Source organism: Podarcis melisellensis (genome assembly GCF_964234715.1).
Source record: "Podarcis melisellensis genome assembly, chromosome: 10".
Lineage (NCBI taxonomy): Eukaryota > Metazoa > Chordata > Lepidosauria > Squamata > Lacertidae > Podarcis > Podarcis melisellensis.
In genome coordinates this window covers 40,904,514-40,925,079 of record NC_138542.1, presented here as the reverse complement: position 1 = coordinate 40,925,079, position 20,566 = coordinate 40,904,514, and the positions used below count along the sequence as shown (strand labels likewise).

At 40.0% G+C, this 20,566-nt stretch overlaps 1 protein-coding gene across 4 annotated transcripts in view; it reads left to right on the top strand.

Annotated features, from left to right (window-relative positions):
- LOC309378511 (uncharacterized protein) overlaps positions 1-20,566 on the top strand; it is a 31,140-nt gene that overhangs the window by 3,633 nt on the left and 6,941 nt on the right. For 2 of the 4 annotated variants that reach the window (XM_081926623.1, XM_081926622.1), the window contains exons 2-16: positions 1,240-1,306; positions 1,392-1,498; positions 1,981-2,546; positions 3,371-3,451; positions 4,107-4,206; positions 7,101-7,331; positions 9,342-9,491; positions 10,489-10,609; positions 11,887-12,018; positions 12,872-12,973; positions 14,131-14,266; positions 15,475-15,691; positions 16,568-16,666; positions 17,976-18,261; positions 19,670-19,786. In XM_081926623.1, the coding sequence (XP_081782749.1) occupies positions 1,262-1,306; positions 1,392-1,498; positions 1,981-2,546; positions 3,371-3,451; positions 4,107-4,206; positions 7,101-7,331; positions 9,342-9,491; positions 10,489-10,609; positions 11,887-12,018; positions 12,872-12,973; positions 14,131-14,266; positions 15,475-15,691; positions 16,568-16,666; positions 17,976-18,261; positions 19,670-19,786 (2,490 nt within the window). In that variant the 5' untranslated portion in view covers positions 1,240-1,261. The remainder of the gene's footprint in view (positions 1-1,239; positions 1,307-1,391; positions 1,499-1,980; positions 2,547-3,370; positions 3,452-4,106; positions 4,207-7,100; positions 7,332-9,341; positions 9,492-10,488; positions 10,610-11,886; positions 12,019-12,871; positions 12,974-14,130; positions 14,267-15,474; positions 15,692-16,567; positions 16,667-17,975; positions 18,262-19,669; positions 19,787-20,566) is intronic. The other 2 variants (XM_081926624.1, XM_081926625.1) reach the window with 2 other exon arrangements.

Below are 20,566 nucleotides of genomic sequence, written 5' to 3'. Positions count from 1 at the left end.
TATCCATTTGCATTGCCAAATGATTGGCTAATTATTTAAAGCCGAAAAATGAATTCAACTTTATTGAAATGGCAATATACAGTAATTTTAGTCTCATTCTTAACACCATTGGCTTGGCTCCAGAACAGTCACATTTAAAGCAAATGATCTGTTCAGTATTAGGTATAATAAAGATTATGGCTTTAAAGCAATGATACAGCTATAAAAGGTGAACATATATTCCTGACCTACTATGAGACAGATGGCTTGTCAGCCTTAATTCAGAAGTGTATGTATTATAAGTTTATATCAGTCTGTATAATAATATGCCCTTAATATTATTTTGATGTTATAGAATCAAAGCCAAAATTAATTAATGTGAAAATATGCATTAACTATTCAAGCTACAAATAAATGCACTGGATACATAAACAAATTTTATTCACAGAAGTTAGGAAACAATTTAATATTTATTTTGGTTTCAAATGCAGGTAGTCCTTGGCATAACACTAGAAATGGCAGTTTTGTCAATTGTATCCTTGGATCAGTTTGTATTTCATTTAAAGCAATAGATTTGCAATATTAGTTTTGTCTTAATGTCCATATTTGAAAGCTAGTTGTTCTACCACAACTGTTCCTTTCTTCACCTGGTTCAAATATGTTTTAGATCTCACTTCTGCAAGGAGTTGCATAAAATTAGTACCCCATTGCAAAGAAGTCAAACTATTTCCAAACTGTCTGGATGTGTGTGTGTGTGTGTGTGTATATATATATATATACACACAAACACACTATACCACATTACACCAATTAAATGGCTACAGGTGTCATTCATTAGCTACAAGTCTCACTCCACTGATAACAATGCGGAATGCAAAATACTTCTCTCCCATGAGAGCTTTATGTGCACAGTTGTACACTTGAGAAGGCCTGCTACGTTTTCAATTTCTGTTAGATACTACTTTAGGAACACCAAATCTGTCTTGGTTATAGATTCAGGTAGGTAGCCGTGTTGGTCTGCCGCAGTTGAAATAAATTAAAATATTAAAAAAATTGTCCAGTAGCACCTTAGAGACCAACTAAGTTTGTTCTGGGCATAAGCACACGAAAGCTTATACCCAGAACAAACTTAGTTGGTCTCTAAGGTGCTACTGGACAATTTTTTAATTTTTTTGTCTTGGTTATATTTCATTTAAAAATGCAACCATTTGTATTCTTGTGTTCCATTTTTCTTGGTATATTCATATTTTATCTTTGTAGGCACAAAATCCTACCGAGAGAAATGGCTGAAACCCTGGAACAAGAACCCATATATTTCTTTGACCAGGTACTTCCCGTCCCATATTTGATACGTTATTATTGCTCTCTCCAAATCTATTAAGGGTTTAATAAAATCCTATATTTTATTTTAGCTCAAAACTACCGGTAAACGAAAGCGAAATATGAAAATAGAACCAGGAGAACACTTTGTTGATATAAATTTAATCAGCACAGATACAGATCCTCATGAAATTCACAGGTAATAGTGGTGACGTACTTAAATTGCAATAACTGATTGAATGCATTAATGAATTGATATATTGTATTAAAATGTAGTCTTTCCCCCGTTTTTGTTGATTGGAAAGTTCAAATGGGAAAACTCTTAAGGGCATATTGCAACTTGAAAATTGTTCTAATTTTATTTTTTTAAAGGATGATTAGGATGTAAAAGGGAACTGTTCCAGCAGGAAGCACGTATTTCTTCTGTACTTCCTACTTACCTAAGTCCTGCTGTTCTCATAAGAATTTAAGCCTGAAAATATATATAGGTGTGTCTGAAGTTATGTCTTCTTCACACCTATAGCATTTGGTCTATATCAGGGTAGTCCAACATGCAACATTTGACACCCCTCTCCCAGCCCAGTGGCAGACCTACAGACCCGCTTAGTATGAGACCTACATTTCAGAAAAGTCTGAATTCTGGAATTAAAGGCTTAATATACATTTACTGTCCACATGCAGGAACTCTGGATGCATGGATGAACACAGGGAAATAAATTATTCTTTTGTGAAAGACAGTATAGCAAAGAAAGAACCAGTTTCTACTAAGACAGATGATCCTTCTATATCCATAAACATTTGTGAGAATCCTCTGGCTTGCCTCTCCCAAATACCTTCACTTCCACCTACAGAAGAAGACCTACGGTCAACTTCACTGGAAGAACATAAATACATGGCTGCTACCATATTGTGTGAGCTGGAAGAAACGTTGAAGCAGTTTACCAAGTTTAAGTTTATTTTACCACAAGGGGTTTTAAATATATTGAGCTCCAGTTGGAAAGATCTCATTGAAGGTGTCTGGCAAAATAAAAAATATTTGCAGGAATTAGCATACAAAAACTTTAAATCAAGGAGAAGGCAAGCATCAGCGGAGTCCAACAGATTGCCACCTACATTTGAATATACTGACTATGAGACGGCTAAAAATGTGAAAAGGAAAAGCAGGAAAAGTGTTGATTTTCCCATGGGTGTGACAAAAGGAATGGACAATCCTGGAACTCTGTCAAACAGACTCAATGGAAGCAAGAGTAAGGAATTTTACTGGTTTTCTCTTAATATTTAATATTCCAGCATCACATAGCAGAGGGCGGTTCAGCTTGGCCAATATACTACAGGGGGCAACAATATTGCAAGTGTTTGTTTGGTGTGCAATTGCTGCCATGCGTTTTCAGCCCTGGAAGGAGGTGGGGAGGGCTTGCATGCACTCCACCAACATGTGGGATGGTCTGGGGCAACTTTTACATATAGGAATAGGAGCAAACTGATTGGTTTTTATGCTAATACCAACTGATTGGTTTTTACTCTATACCAGTAAATATGACCACACAAAAAACCAGTTGTCCATCACTCATTTAGAATGATATTTATTCTTAACACATCTAGGCTAGAGAGAAAATGCCAGCTCTGAAATTTACTATCTTCATCCCAGGCCACAATCACAAGTGGAAGTGAGAGATCTCTTGTGATTAATTGAGGAAAGTTGCTGAAGAATACCAGCAAATGGCCTTTGCAGCTGAAGTTAGAGAGGTACAAGGACTTGGGGGGGGGGTGGAACTGAAAATAAACTAGGCAGTTTTTCAAACCATTTATTACAGAAGCTTCTCTTTCCCATTTCAAGGTGAGTGAAAAAGTAATCATAGTATTCAGCCAGGAGAGGCAATCTGTACCCAGAGCACTTCATTCAATAATGAAAAAAGTTAACAGCACATAAGCACTTACTCTGGCCATTACCTAGCTCTTTGCAAGTTTGTAATTATAAAACAGCAAACAGTTCTTAATAAAGAACTGTGATTATGTGTGCTTATGCTGCTGAGGACTCATGATCAATACATTTCTTTTCTCTCCTATTTAGCTGCAGTCCCTCAGCAATATAGCAATGATTCACCTTTTGCAATCAGTTTCTCACTGTCATCAAAACTATGCAAGGAAAGAGGTATTATGTGTGCACTCTCTCTTTCTTCATTCAGGTTAATGTTTAGATTAATGAGCTACAGTTGGAGGGGAGCTAGCTTATTCATTTACTGTATAAGATATCTTACCTTCCCTTCACCATAGGGCCCCAGGGTGGGTTACATCATTATAATGATACAGTTATGAGGGTGGGATGGGGGTGACAAAAGTAAAACAGCTTTAAAAAGAGGGAAAACAATATAGACAAAAGAGCTGCGTCTCACAACACAAAATATCTTAACGGTCAAAGGGCAGGGGAAAGAGGTCCATCTTTAGTGTACGACAAAGATTATGCTAGATGCCCTCACCCTCTTCTAGGCTGCCATTCCCCTTTCTTCTAGTAGGACTACCAAGAGATGATACTTGAGGAAACTATTTTTATTTTATTTTTAGGTTACTTGGTTCTGGTGGATGACTGTAATAGGGAATGAAAAAGAAAATATTAAAGATGGTCTTTACTTCTAACAATAACTAATACTTGTGTTTGTGTTAACAAACTAGCTTTCTTAACTTTTAAATGTATTTTTTTTATTAATCAAAAAATGTCCTGATGTCTTGGAATTTGACAGGCGCTTAAAATTTATTTATTTGGAGCATTTCAGATAACTAATTATGAGTTTTTTCATTTCTTCATAAAGGTTGGGTTTTTCAACATTCTGACTGTGACTCTAAAGACCTAGAATGGAAAGCACCGTATGTCTGGGCAGTGGAAAGATTACGAATGGCAAAGATCGAAATGTAATATTAAAATGGGATTTTGTATTATGGCTTTTAAAATCTATTCTTGTTAAACTGAAAGTTTTCTATTTTATTACATGCTAAAATAACCAGAGATAGTTTAAGATGTGTTAAATTGCTAACACAGATGCTCAGAGAAGTCCACGGGAGAGTATGCAGGGCCTCTGGCGTTTTCTAACTGGAAAGGCTGTATGAAACTGGCTGTATGAACCAATGGCCTGAATTGGTGCTTCCAATTGGGACCCATATATGACAGCCGTTTCAGTTTTTCATAATCAAAGCATCTGCTTTTTTAGCCACTGTGACTGCACAAATCACACAGTGTGAAAAGTCCTCATGTGAAAGTGTTGTTTCATGCAGTTGGTGCCTTCATGCAATCACTGTTGGGCCCAAGAGCAATCCTGTATGACCCTGTGGAGCAGGGCTGACCATACCATTAGGCAGAGTAGGGCTTTCACCTCAGGCAAGTGGTGCTGGGAATTTGTGTGCCAAGTGGTCTTCCCTATGTTTCCTGCTTCCCTCAGGTGCAGCAAAGTTTGGACATAAGAATCTACTGCCAGTCCAGGCAGGTTTTGGACGTAGACTAGGGTGGCAGCATCCTCTGGTCTTTTCCCTCAGAAAGTAAAATGTCTTGGGCTAGCCTTGATGTGGAACATAAAATCATGTTGCAAAACCACATTACAGAAACTCATTTCCTCTGGGGGGGGGGGGAATTAAATAATTGAACATTGAATATTTGGTATTTGACAGGAATGGGAAATGAAGATACTTTTTTTCTTAGGGATAACAACCTCAGAATCATGATGTCTGGTAATTTTAAAAAATGTCCCCAATGTAGTGCGGACTTAATTAATCCTATCAAGTATTTTTGAAAAACAATAACTATATCATTTTCAGAAGTCTGTACAGTTCTAAGTGAATAACTCGATTAATCTTGATGAACTGAGATCAAATGACTATCTTCTGTTAGCTAGAACTGTTCTTACACTTGTATGTTTTATATTATTATTGGAAGATTTATTTTCATCTGAGATATAATTACCGTATTTTTTGCTCTATAAGACTCCCTTTTTCCCTCCTAAAAAGTAAGGGGAAATGTGTGTGCGTCTTATGGAGCAAATCCAGGCTGTGCAGCTATCCCAGAAGCCAGAACAGCAAGAGGGATTGCTGCTTTCGCTGCGCAGCGATCCCTCTTGCTGTTCTGGCTTCTGAAATTCAGAATTATTTTTTTCTTGTTTTCCTCCTCCAAAAACTAGGTGCGTCTTGTGGTCTGGTGCGTCTTATAGAGCGAAAAATACGGTATATAGACAAAATCTCTGCAAACCAATCCATCCCAGAGGAGGAGAGTATGTTTTCTTTTTCCAGTGTTTATCACCCCTATTGGCACATAGACCTGGCACTGAAATCCTGATCCTCATTTTGGAAGGTACAGTGCTGACTGCTGCCAGGTTTCTGTGCCAATGCTATTGCACTTGACTTAGTGTTATTGAATGCTTATTCCTAGCCTGGTCAGCAAAAAGGTGTCCTGAGTGCTATCTTGTTGCAGAGTTTAAGGTGTAAGGAATGTTGGCTTCCAGTCAAGGGTTCTCCTTAGATTTCTTCTAATTAATATTTAGAATTACAAGCTTCTGGAATGCTTTCCTGCTTAATTCCTGCCTTCAGTTAAAGGTTTGGATATCTGACTCTCAAAGTCAGCAATGTGTAATATATAGACTATGAGAAAATTCATAGTGACATTGAAATAAAGCTGCTTGAAGGCTCATAGAGTAAATATGTTGCCTACCGATGGAAAGGACAGTCCAGTCCAGTAGCTCTTCTTTGAATGAAGTACACATGGTAGCTTATGCAAGTGCAAGGCAAAACAATATAACCCTCACTCTCCTTCAGCACCTACAGTGATGAAAGCTAGCTGCTCTTTTGCATTTTCCCTGTTTTGCTGGTACTGTAGCTCAGTATCTGCTAGGATACTTAAGAGCTGCAGGTGACGTGCAAGTTTCTGTGTAAAAGGGACATGGGACAACTATTGACTCAGAAGTACTTACCACTAAGTCTGGACTGGGATTGAGCCTTCACACTGGTTGGTGTAGCTTTATTAATGTGATTATTCAGAATAACAGGCAAATAATTGGTGAAGGTGGGACGCGGGTGGCGCTGTGGGTAAAACCTCAGTGCCTAGGACTTGCTGATCGTAAGGTCGGCGGTTCGAATCCCCGCAATGGGGTGAGCTCCCGTCGTTTGGTCCCAGCTCCTGCCCATCTAGCAGTTTGAAAGCACCCTTAAGTGCAAGTAGATAAATAGGTACCGCTTTATAGCGGGAAGGTAAACGGCGTTTCTGTGTGCTGCGCTGGCTCGCCAGCTGCAGCTTTGTCACACTGGCCATGTGACCCAGAAGTGTCTTCAGACGGCGCTGGCTCCCGGCCTCTAGAGCGAGATGAGCACGCAACCCTAGAGTCGGACACGACTGGCCCATACGGGCAGGGGTACCTTTACCTTTACCTTTAATTGGTGAAGATCTTTTGAAAATAAAACCAAAAATGTAAAATGGGGATCAAACGTAGTATAGATTAGGATGTCTGTGTTCGGAATCTGTATTAGGACTCTACCAAGTTGCCTGAGCAGAAGGCAAGTGAGTTTAGACTTGCAACTTACATTCTAAACTGTTTTTCTTTCTGAATATAAAATGTATTTTCAAAGCTCTTACAGGGTTTGGATTGAATTGAACTGCTTTTTACTCAGATGAATAGAAGACTGGTGCCTGGAATATGCTATACTACATTGCTCATTCAGATCATATAGAAAGCTGAATTTTTTCAGCCTAAATGTTAGCTATGTTGAAGACATTATTTAAGAGAATTTCTTAGTAAATAATTGATTAAAAAAAATCTTCCAAACAGAACTGAACAGCTGTCTAAGCTGAAAGAATCAGGATTTGACAAGCCTATTATTCTTCGTCATTATGGTGATATCAAGAAGGAAACCTTTCCCCAAAACATCAAAGGGCGGCCCAGTAAGAAAGTCTCTTCTGAGAGCTTGTATGAAAAACCACAGTTGCCAGTGATCAAACAAGCTGAGCCAGCCTTAAAAAAACTGCACTATGGATTGGTTGATGGATCATCCTTCATTTAATATCCTTTGAAAGTGTAACATGAAAGAGAATTCCATCTAGCAGGAATGGGAGGAAGCATTCCTACAACAAAGAAAAAGCATGGATTTAAAATTACTTAATTCACTTGGCAGGTAGGAAGCAAAATTCTTTAGGATTTCTGAGTAAACATCTTTAAGGATTGAACTGTAAAAGGTTCTAGATCACTTTACAGGAGCAAGACGTTTGGAAAAACCTGTTTCCAAATAATGGTGTGCGATTTTATGCAGGTTGAGTCTGGAATCAAAAATGTGGGTTTTTTTGGGGGGGCGGGACTTGCTTTAAAACCTTTTATCCAAACTGAAAAGAAGGAAAGTCGTGAGTCATGACCCAAGCATTTTTGTTCCTACACACTTTAATGTCAAATTTTTAGATTATTACATGCTGCTGATTTGAGAAAACTCAGAAAGGACCCCTTAGCACTTGAACTTACTAAACCTCAAACTGTCTAAAGTTTTATATAGAAATAGGACTTTGCATGTCTATATCTATCTAGCTATCTATCTATCCATACATACATCTATCTGAGCAGACAAACACCTGCCAACAGTGGTGATGTGGAAAGTCATTCATGATAGCATCCACTTTAGCACAGATGGGTCACTGCTGCGTACCACAGTGGCTGCTTATAGTTTCGAACTTTTGAGATGGATACTTGGTAAATCCTCTGAATAAGCACCGAGCAAGTTTGAGCTGCAGTCAAATGTACAGTAGACAAGAAATAGAATGAGTCATTTACAGTTGCATCACACAAGCCATTCATGCTTGTACATCCGAATAGTGACTCCTCGGTGCAATTTTTAGTTCAGTTCTACATGTATTATGAGTGAGAGAAAGCAGGCGCTAATATTAGAGTTGTTGCAGTCATGGCTGCATGTCGTTATTGCAGGCACCTTTTTAGCAGTTCACTGGATGTATCTGGTGTTATGCGTCATACATACCCATCTCCCCATAGCTGTTTGGCAATCTTTATTTTAAAATTATTTTTATAGTATTTTAAAGGTTCTTCATTATACCATAAATAGTAATGGCTTGAATGAGGACACTAAACTGAAGCTGAGTCCTGGCAAGGGAGAGGTGCTTGTGGTTTGGTAGCTTCCAGATCTGAGAAACAGAAAGCTGGTCTTTTCTGACTGTGGTTGGACTTCCCTAAAAGATCAGGTCCATTGCCTTGGTGGAGGGTGGGGAAAGTATGCCTGTAATCCACTTCCATGGAGTATCTTTTTCCAAGCATGCTTGGTTTAGCTTTCCTGGACATGGCTAGCATGGCCATGATTATCCATATTCTTGTAAACTCCTGTTTGTACTATTGTAATTTGCACTACACAAGGCTGTCCTTGAAGATGCCTCGGAGATTGCAGTTGGTGGGAAATGCAGCAGCCAGAGTTTAGATGGTGCTTTCAGCTTGGGACCTTTTTCATTGCTCCTCAGAGAACTGTATTGGCATTGTTGTTGGTCACTGAGCCCAATTCAATCTCTCTCTCTGGGCAGTTTGATGATCTGCTGCACAGCTAGATTTCTCCACCTTACCAGCAATAGTTAGTGCTAAGATGGCACCCAGTAAATTTCTGAGCACAATTCAAAGTGTTGGTACTGACCATTAGAGCCCTAAACGGCCTCATCCCTGTTTACCTGAAGGAGCATCTCCTCCCTCCCTGTTCAGCTGGACACTGAGATCTAGCTCTGAGCATCTTCTGACGGTTCTTTCACTGTGAAAAGTGAAGCTACAGGGAACCCAGTAGAGGGCCTTCTCCCATCAGATGTCAAGAAGATATATAACTATACAACTTTTAGAAGACACCTGAAAGCAGCCTGTATAGGGAAGCTTTTTAATGTGTAGTGTTTTATTATGTTTTTATATATATTGGAAGCCAGCCAGATGGACAGGGAATAATAATAATAATAATAATAATAATAATGTGCATTGTAATTAGACATAGACACCTGGAAATGCCATATCCATCTCAGACAAACTCCTTGACTCTTTATTTACCTACCCCTCTGGACATGTTGCAGTCTGTCAGAGTTACTCTGATCTTCCTTGTGGTGGCTTGTACACCAATATATTTAATGACTGTCCCGACCGTGCATTAGTTGGAACATTTACTCCTTCTGGACATGGCAGCGTTTGCTTCTCTAACAGGTAAGAAGAGACGTTGCAGAGGGCTTCCCAACTAACATCAAATGTTAACCGCAGCAGGCACTGAGAGACAGTCCTTTGGCGGTACTTGCTATACTGGATGTAGGACATAATTAAAAGGCTCCCACATAGTTTCAAGCATGACTCACTCCCTCGCAAACTAAAAGTGTGCTTCAAAAGCTTCCATTCACCCCACCCAGAACAGCACAGACATCTTAAGGTGGTAGCCGGCGCTGCTGTATCGTATATGGTGCATCGACAGCCACTGATCCATCAAGTTGGGCCTGATGACCTGCATTGGTTAGTTCAAAACACTTGACACAACAAGTGAAGGTGCTATGCTAGTGCAGCACTTCTTATACCCTTTCTTAAGAATCTTGTTTAATTTACATGGTAGTTTAGAGCTCAAAGTAGGCCATGTACCAACTTGCTGTGTGGAATCAGAGCCTTGTTGAGTTCAGGTATCCTTCACTCAACTTATGGTGAGTTACAAGCATTCCATACACACAATTTTTTTATATCAAATAGAATGGGAAGGGAGAGCAAAGTCTTTCACACCTAGTTTAACACTATCAGCCTAGACTGTGCTGCATGCCTCTGCTGATTTGTGGATCATAGCCTTAGCAGATGAAAGTGTGGGGTTTTTGCCTTGGATAAAACCACAATGGGATTTAATATATATGATATGTCATTGATTCTTGTAAAGTATGCCTAGAATAAGAACCAGTGTTAACATGGGGTTATCCAGGCACCTTCATGTTTTGCAGTTAAAAAGTAAGGGCTACGTTACGAAATAATTTTGTGACTTTCTTAAGTCTGGATTGTTCATTCACAGCCACTGTGCACACCTGTGTTGAATGCTATATAAATATATAGATGAAGTGATAGACATGCAAATTATTATGTTAATTAAAAGCACCAAGATCAAAGTAGACAGCTTGAGTTACTCATTATGTTTTACTAAATGGCACCGTGAAAAACTGGCTTTTGGTTTCTGCAGCAGCAGCATAGCAATGATATTTAATCAGGAAGGAGGCATGGTGACTAATAAAGATGGAGAAATACTACGCCAGTGGAAATGGCCTGGAGAAGGGAAGCTTGATGACCCAGTTATTATGCAGGTAATATTTATTCTTTTTTTATTTAATTCTTTTTTCTAATATAGCTTTTCTTCTGGGGGATGCTGTTATTTACAGTGTTGTAAATTCTTCAGCTAACAGAAGTAGCTAACTACCTAAGCTTGCTCACAGTAAAATTAATGAACGAAGTTTAATGAAGAAAATGATACTTTGAATCAATTTTCTTCTTTCCAAGTTGAAGCAGCACAAACACTATGATGAAGACTGGGCCATCATGGTACAAAACAGGATCATATTCATATATCAAATCCATATTTTCATAAATTACATGTGCTTTGGTATAATTGAGTTTTTTAAATGTGTTGTAAGTTGCTTGGAGACATCTGTGTAACAAGTGACTTAAGAAGCCTAATAATTATAATAATAATAAAAAAAGCAGAAGATAAGTGGGAAACTGCATTACTTTAAAACTGAACTGCTTTGCTCCTGTCCCTTTCCCCCTAAGGCCACATGCTTAACCTAGCACTAAACTGTCAAGAGTAGAAAAGTCATGTTTGCACTCGACCTTTCCTTACTATGATGTAAAATTTGAAGTAGAGATTAAATTTCACCCCTTTATCTGGCAACCCAACCCTATCCAATCCAATCCTGGCAACTAGCTATGCTCTGTACTTTCCACAACTACCCCAGCAACCTACATCTGGCAAGAAGTACAGAAGCCTAATTATATCTTGCAATTATATGTGCCCAATTATATCTTGCAGACACTAGTTTTTTTTTAAAGGGGTGTGGTAGAGAACATGCTCTGCATGTGAAAGGTCCCAAGTAGACTTGGGTGAGAACCCTGTCTGAACTCCTAGAGAGCCATTGCCAATCAGTGTTGACAGTAATGAAGTAGATGGACCAATGGTTTTGATGATGCAGTAGTTGACAGATTCCCGTATTCCCACAACAGCATTTATGGGAAAGCGCCATGGCTCATTTGTAGCACACCTGCTTTGCATGCAGAAGGCCGTAGCTTCAATCCCTGGCACTTTCAGGTATGCCTGAGAATTCTCCTGTCTGAAACCCCAAAGCCAGTCAAAGCAGAATAGACAATTCTGAGCTAAATGGACCAAACTGCTTTGGAGGAGGAATGGAACATCAGGTGGGAAGGGAGGGGATGGAGTATCCTGGAGAGGGGCACAGCACACTGGAACACCATAAACAAGAGCTCTCTGGTTAGTGACAGATTTCCCTTGTGGCTTCCTATCTTCATTTTGGCAAATTTCCTAGCTGAACAATACTATGAAGTACACATCTCTTATGTCTTACCCTAGGTTAACAAGTGCATCACGGTGAAGGTTGCAGGACGCTTTGCTGTTGGATTGCTTTACAAGTGGCGACATGAAAGCGTGCGTTTGTCTTTGTCACCGGTACGAGGTGTGGCTGGTCCACAGTTAGAAAACCTGGTATGGTGCAATAGCTTATGATGCAAAAAACCCACACAACATGCCAATCAGGCTAGAGACTGTAGGGAGGTTGCAGGGAGATAATAGCCCTCCGTGGTGGGTTGTGGGAGAATTTGGTTGTGAGAGGATTTGCAGGAAGTAAAATATTTGTTGCACAGTAGTTTCAAAAGGAATAACAGATAGAAGAGGGCCGTTTCCAGCTCTTGCACATACATACTGTTTCCCTGCAAATGGACTTCTCCATTCAGTTCAAAATCAGGAGCAGCTTGACATTTAAATTCATGGGAATATTATTGGAAGCCCTACACAAATGTTAGAGTCATAGTGGATTGCGTGTATCCAGGCAAGTGCAATAGTGAGACAAATGAATGTAGATAAGACACTACATTATTTTCTCCTACATCAGGGATGGGGACTCCCAATTCCCACCATCCCGTAATATAACAAAGACACCACAGTCTCCAGTGACCTACAGTTTAAGGAAACCAACCATGAGTTATGTGTTGACAGCACCCCTGAAACCTCTCACTGCTCAGAGATTGGGGTGCACATAGCAGTATTTTAAGCAGCTACTGCATCACAGCCAGGAGCCAAACAGAAATACATTGCTGTTTGGTTACAGGTAATCTCATGCCAGTCACACAGAATTTAGCTTCCGCTATGGGGTTATGTGCTTCGTGGCTGGTAGCAATTCAACAGCAGATGCAGTTGCCAACAAAAGGTTTGCCTGTTTCGTTACTTGTCCTGTAGCTATGGGAAATTATAAGACTCCTGCAAGAAAAATGGGTAGAAACTCAATGGATTGCACATGATTAAAGCAAATTCTGTTGTTTGTTCTCTCTTGGTTTTCTAGAGCAAGATATCCACAGAAGTTAATCTACCATCTACATCAGTAAAAGGATTTTCTAAAACACATGGCAAAACAGAAGATGCAAAAAAATCTCTTAAAAAAGAAGTAAGCAGCTGTCAGAAACTCAATATTAAAATAAGTAAATGTAATTTTATTTTCACACTGCTACAGTTTACTTTTTTCTAACATTTCCTCTGCCTTTGCCCATCCACTAGAATACTGTAACAGCAGCCTATTTTGCTACAATTTATTTTCGTTATGCTGATTTAACACCATAAAACCTGAAGGCAAAACGCCCCTTCAGCTAATGCAACTTTGATTCCTTCTTTCACAATAACGTAGGAACATGTCTTGACAAACCCAATAGAAATGAAAGGCAGATGTACAATATTTGCAGCTGTTTACTGGAAGCTTGGGTGCCACAAAAAGATTCCACATATCTGCAAACGCAGAAAGGAAGACTGAATAAATATAAATAAGAGGGCGGGGAGATAACCGAGGATGGAAAGAAGGGGAAAGGGCAGAAGCAAAGGGGACCACAAGAAGCAGGGGCCAAGGCAAAGGAAATAATAGTTGAAGCCAGGCAAGATTGTTGCCTACTGGTCATGTCTAGGGCTTTGTACATATTCCTCCCATTTGATGGGTTGTACTTTGATGAACTGAAAGGAGAAGGGAAGGAGGCAGGGGTTTGAGGTGAAGGGACAAAGGGAAGGATGAAGCAGGCAGATTAGGAGATAATGTGTGGGAAAAGCAGAAGCTGAGGTGAGATCAAGTGGAAGCAATAGAGTAGAACAAAAATATAGGCCAAGAGAAGTGGAACAAGGCAGCTGAGAATAAGGAAGAGAATACCTGCTACAGAAAGGATCGCGTGTTGCCTTTTTGTTATTTTTATTTGTGTGACATCATATTTATACCCTTTCTTTCCTCCATGGAGATAATTTTCCCTCTCACCATATTATCCTTGCAACACCTCTGTAAGGTAGGTTAGGATGAGAGACATTGACTCCCAGGAAGCTTCATGGCTAAGTAGAGATTAGAACCCTGGTCTCCCAGGTCTGACACTCTAACCACTATGGCACACTGTTCAGTTTGAGGTGCCAGGTTCAGACTGCTTTGCTGGAACCTTTATTTAGTTTTATCTTCTGGGAATGTTTGTACCAGCCATTCTATTTTTTTTTCTGGTCCTTTTTACTTTTACTGCTTTTTCTTTTTTGTCACTACGCATAATTTGATCTGATTTCTGATAAAAAAAATTACCACAGGAGAGAATACCTAGAATTCCAGAAGAGGATCTAAGCCATGTCAAAGACTACAACCCTACCAGAGAATTAAAAGTGCTGAGATGTAAGATCAAGAATGTCCTAGAAGACTGGATGGAATATTACCGGATAGCCTTAGGTCAGTCTTTAATTTAGTAGCATAAGTATTGGAGGAAGATGCTAACACTTCTAAATTCAGAGGAATGAAATAAGTAATGACATGGTTTATATTTTTGGTGTCAGGTATTTAAATATATTTTAAAATTATAATCAGTATGTATAGACTAAACATTACAATTCATCTGCATTTGTATCTGTTCATGTGATATTAACAAAGCAGCTGCGTCTGCTTTGCAAAAAGGGAGTATGAAATCACTTAATGAAATTATATATTGCTTTATCTTGTTTTACATTTTTTTATCTGAAAGGTACACTTTCCTATAACCATTGATTCCACATTTCATTAGTTTGTTTGCAGGGTATGCTTTGATATCGAACTTTTGGTACTAATTATTTTCATTTATGTATACATGAAAATACATCACATAAAGTCATGTGTGATTGATAAAAGACCCCCACATGATATATGTACATATGTGTGAACGAAGCCAGTATTCTGTGTGTGATTTCATTTCACTTAGTTCCAGAGCCTATTGCATGACAGGAGAAACAGGAATATTTCCTGATCCTACATCTCCAGGGCACTCACCATATATAGCAGAAGAATACTTTGTGTTCTTAGCTTGGGTTTGAGCTGATCGTTGGTCATGCTGCCTAGGGCTAATGGGAATTGGATCCAACAACATCTGGAAGGCGAAAAGTTCACCATCACTAGGCTAGAAGATAAGAACTGGTACAATTTCTCTACACCAAAGAGGTGAAGCGCTGGTGGAAGCTTGAGCCTAGGGGAAGCAGAGAAGCAGAGTGCAATGTGGTCTATGAACATTGTCTTCTCTTTGGCCAATGTTTTATTGGAAGCAGACGTCTTGCTTGATCAAAATGTGATGTGAATTTTCCTAGCTATTTTCAAAGTGCTTCCTCTTTGCAGTACAGAAACACTAAGCGTTATAAATAATATAAATTAACATTTGGTTGCAATTATTTCTTAAGTGTATAAAAAGGTATTTTATACTCTTAACTTCTTAAAACAGTATTTCCTGGAAGTTGTATTGAATGGGAAGGACTCCACTTGAAGGGGACATTTTGCTTTGCACTTTCAGTTCTTGTGATGTGCAGTTGTGCTCACACAGTTTACTAAACTCCACATGCATCTAAGTCAGCTGTCTTATATGTGAGCTTAAGGCCTTTTTAAAGTTTGTTGCCTTGGTGATTATTGTTGCATTTCAGAAATCAGCTCACCACACACACGCAGAACCTCAGCCTTCCCTCGAATTGCTGGCAGACGGTGCAAAACACAACATGCGGGTGCTTTCCTTGGCTTCCATACAGCACAGGGAAAAGAGAATGACAGGGAGACAGAGACCCCTACACCAGGCAACCATCCTCCTTTCCAGTCTGTTCTGTCTTGCGGCCCCACTCAAGGTGTGTCACCTGGTTCTTACAGGTAAAAGCACAAGAAGTCAAATGCCTACCAACTCCCTTTGCAATGGAGAGTAAATACTTCACCATTCTGTGAATATATGGAGGAATTTGATGTAGCACTATGACGACCCTTCCTTCAGTGCAAGCATTTCAGTTTGCCAGATGGAACGATTCCCCCCTCTCCTCTGCCTGCAAGCTGTTCTGGGAGTTCTCCTGACACACACACCCCCAAGCCAATTTGGCGGGGGTGCATGCAGGGACCAAGGAAAAGCCTCATTGTGGATAAATTTCCCAATTTGCTCGGAATATTACTTTTCTTTTATTAAAGTTAATTTTAAAACTTTGTGCTGGGTAAATGAAAATAAATGAGAAAATAATTCCAAAGGGACAGATGTAAAATGTTGCAATACTGTATTAATTCTTTTTTGTAGCAATGAGTTTGGTTTCCAAATCCTCTTAATTAAGATAGGTGCAAGCTAAATATTGGGTCATGAATCAACCACAGCAGACATAAGCTCAACTGATAAATCACCAGAGAGGAGTGGGAACAACTTCCTTTATACTGGGATCTTATACTGCTCTGATTAAGTGCTTTAGGAATTCTAACGTGCTGAATATGCAGCGTGTACCTACTAAAGCGATACTGCAGAGGTGCAGAATCTGTTGCATCCTGTATGCTGAATTTCAGCTTTCAGCATCTTTGAATATTGACCATGTTGGCTGGGGATGATGGGACTTGGAATCCAACAACTTCTGGAGGGACAGAGGTCCCCCACATATGTTGCATAGGATGAAACAGCCATTAGAAATGGGTCTACATTGCATATCAGTGTAAATATCAGCATAGATACCTTGGAAATGCAGGAAAACTCTTAAGTGTGTTTATTTTCTCTTGCAGAGACCCTCATTTATTGAGCAGCATTTTCAGAACAAATAAACCACCCGTGGCTCATCTTAATGTAAACAATGACACACTCCAAACCTCTCACAAAGCAAAGTAAGTAAAACTAAATACCATTTACTGTGTTCTTCGAAGACTTACTAAGATTCTTCAAATGCCATTTATATTATTTGGAGCATATGTTTTAAGAATGACACAAATACATATTCAGGTGATTTTACAGTATTTTTACTTTGGAGAAGGAAGGAAAATATGACAATTAGATCAATTTAGAATAGCTTTTTGCAAATATATATGATATATTTATTATTCTATTTATTATGTTTATATCTTCCACTTTTCCTCCAAGGAGTTCAGGGGAGCATACATGGTTCTGTACCCTCCAACAATAATTCATCTTTGTAAAATAGACTAGAATTGAGCTGCTCACAATCCAGTGGCCTTAATTTTACTACGTTTACTTGGATTGGATTTCTGAAGTTGCAATCTGCAACTAGGAATGTGAAGAAAGCAGTCCTGTAGCAAGTGACCAACATTTCCTTACATTTGTAATGTTATCACTGTAACAATGCTAGGTTCAGTTCCTGTAGCCTTGGAACCAAGTTGTTCTTGTTTTTCCACAGAAATAAGCATTTGTGTCTTACACACTTCAGGACCTTACCACTATTTATTCAGCGCCTTGCCCGAATTTTGTTTGAAGCTGTCTTCAGAACTTGTTCAGCCAGTTTATCCACACAAAGAGCATCTGCTAGAGTTTTCTTTATACGAGTTTGGCTAGTTCTTCTGCTCTGGAGGATCAGAAAGAGCATCAACGTGCTGTGGACACAGTTATACCTTTAGAAAACCATGGATTTCAGCTAAAGTCAGGACTCTGGGTTTATTTGTAGAGCAATGCAAGGAGAAAAGAAGTGTGGGCAAGGTGATTGAGTGGATGGTCGCTGAACAACTCCAGGCACACCTGGAGGATGCGGACCATTTAGGTCCCTTCCAGTTGGGATTTAGGCTTCATCGTGAGACTGAAACTGCCTTGGTCACACTGGTCAATGATCTCTGGTGGGTCAGGGACTGAGGTGAAGAGCAAAATATTGTAAGCCCCTTTGCATTAAGCCCCTTAATTAAATGAATAACTAAACAGAGGAACTACGGTTTGTGACAAAATGTTGGATTGCCCTCAAGGAAATAGCTGATCCCAAAAGGCACATTAAGAAGTTGTAGAGAAACAGCATCATGATGATAAAAACAATTTCAGGCAGAGATATGATTTTGCAGCAGCCTTTTGAATTACCTGGGAAACAGAGATACTTTGTTAGGTAGATCAAGTAAGTGTAAGCTGGTTAAAATTTTGTTACTTCAGTTCATTCACACTCCAATTTACACTCCTTTTACCACTGCTTTCTCATGACAGTGAAAAGGCATGCACTGCATCACACAGTGCCTGCCCTGTAGTCCTTCGAAGAACGATGCTGGGAGATGAAGTGAGGATATGCAGATGCAGCAACCATCAGATTCCATATGTTACAGACCTGGAATATGATCACATTATTAACAACCAGATGTCTTCCTCAGAGCAGATCACTGTGGTCTGTGTGACTACTTCATTGAGAGCGGCAGATTACGACCCCAGAACAGACAAGCACCTAGAACAGCTCTATGAGAGAAAGAACAAGAACAGGAGTATGCCATGTACACAGGTAGGGCTCTTGGGTGTTGTCTCAATCGCATCAGTGACCTGGTTCACCTGTTAACACTCAGCCAAGCTATGGCTAAGCATGAACACACAAAAATTGCAGGTGCCTCATTGTCCTGCTGGCATGCTAGCCAGAGCTAAACCGTGGGTGGCTTAGTGTTACGTCCAAACCTAGGTTTATGGTTTGTCTTGCTCCAAACAAACCATGAGCTGTAACCAACGTTTGTTCTTGGTTTGTTCCCCAGACAAACCATGAGCCCAAGTTTGGATGTAAAGCTACGTGAAACCATGGTTTAGGTCCCGGTAGCATGGCATTAGTAGGCAATGGGGAAGGATATTTTCCTGTGAGCAGCCACATGCTTGCTTGTTCACACTTAGCCATGGTATAACTTAGTGTCGCATTTGAACTGGGCCGATAACTGATGTAAAAGCAAGAAGTTTTTGAATAACATCTTGGTGTGAAAAAAATCGCTTCATTTTATATTTTTGACTTCTTACAAGTACAGAGAAATTGGGTTGTTGACATAGGAGTTTAATGCCACAAAACGTCCTTTTATAACGTTTGTGGATTGGGGTATAAGTCTAGGGTTGTCATATGACCTCTTTTTCCAGAACACGTCCTCTTTTTCATGGGTATGTAAAATGAGTCGTTACAGCGATCCATAGTTAAAAGTAAGGTAAAGGTACCCCTGCCCGTACGGGCCAGTCTTGACAGACTCTGGGGTTGTGCGCCCATCTCACTTAAGAGGCCAGGGGCCAGCGCTGTCCGGAGACACTTCCGGGTCACGTGGCCAGCGTGACATCGCTGCTCTGGCAAGCCAGAGCCGCACACGGAAACGCCGTTTACCTTCCCGCTGGTAAGCGGTCCCTATTTATCTACTTGCACCTGGAGGTGCTTTCGAACTGCTAGGTTGGCAGGCGCTGGGACCGAGCAGCGGGAGCGCACCCCGCTGCAGGGATTCGAACCGCCGACCTTTCGATCGGCAAGTCCTAGGCGCTGAGGCTTTAACCCACAGCGCCACCTGCGTCCCTATAGTTAAAAGTAGAAGTTGGCAAATGTGTCCTCTTTTTGCTCTTCAAAATATGACAGCCCTAAGATGGGTGAGCTTCTTCTGAGCATGAATGCTGTTGCTGTTTCCCTATACACACTAGATCTAAATTAACAGTAGTGCCCCCCTTTTTTGGTAAGGTGGGAGTACATCAGAGGGACATTCTGACAATTAGGCATGTCCATCACTAAGTTAAATGTATTTGGGCCACTTGCCAATGTGAGCAGTAAATAGCTGAATAATTCAATTCCTTTAATGCTGACTTGTTCAATGGGAACATTGTGCTCTGACATCTGGTAGAATAAGATTTATTATTGCTATTGTTGACCTAGTCTTATAATGATGCTGTCTTTGTTTTTGTAGGGTCGTCTGGACTCTTTTCGCCTGCTCAAATACGATATTGGGTCTGCAGATGAATTTACAGGCCACTGTGGATCACTACTGGTGAAAAGGCATAATATTGCTCCTGGCATGTTTTTGGTAGGTTATAACCTTCCTGTCACACATCTAGGTCATTTCAACTCATACCGAGCAAATGGCTTCCAGATCCTATGGCTGGAGTCTACTTCTTGTGTTCTTTGTTCAAGACAGTCTATTCCCCATTTCATAGCAAATGGCGATGTAGAACAAAGACAATGCTGACATCTTCCTCTTGTCCATTGGGATCAGTGCCATCACAATAATTGGAACATAAGGATGATTGGTTTCGTTCTGCAGAATAGTGAAAGATATGGCACTGACTGGAAAAAGACATAAAATTCCAGTTTCTCCCTCAAAGGGGTCTGGTAAGAACAACTGCTCATTTTTCTAATCTGAGAACTAAGTAAAATATCTCTATTCTCTCACTGTTTTAGATAGTTGGGTAAAGGGGGAGAGATGGAAGCACTATAGTGAATGGGCCTATAATGTGTTCTCAGCAAATGATATGAACTCTAGAAAGGTGACTCCTCCACCTTATTTCTGAATGTGGAGCCTAACAGAAGCAAGAACGAAATAGCTGGCATGATCCCTTCCCAATGCAAGGGACATGTTTAAAATACAGTGGTACCTCGGATTACATAGGCTTCAGGTTACATACGCTTCAGGTTACAGACTCCGCTAACCCAGAAATAGTACCTTGGGTTAAGAACTTTGCTTCAGGATGAGAACAGAAATAGTGTGGCGGCGGCGGCGGGAGACCCCATTAGCTAAAGTGGTGCTTCAGGTTAAGAACAGTTTCAGGTTAAGAATGGACCTCCGAAATGAACTAAGTACTTAACC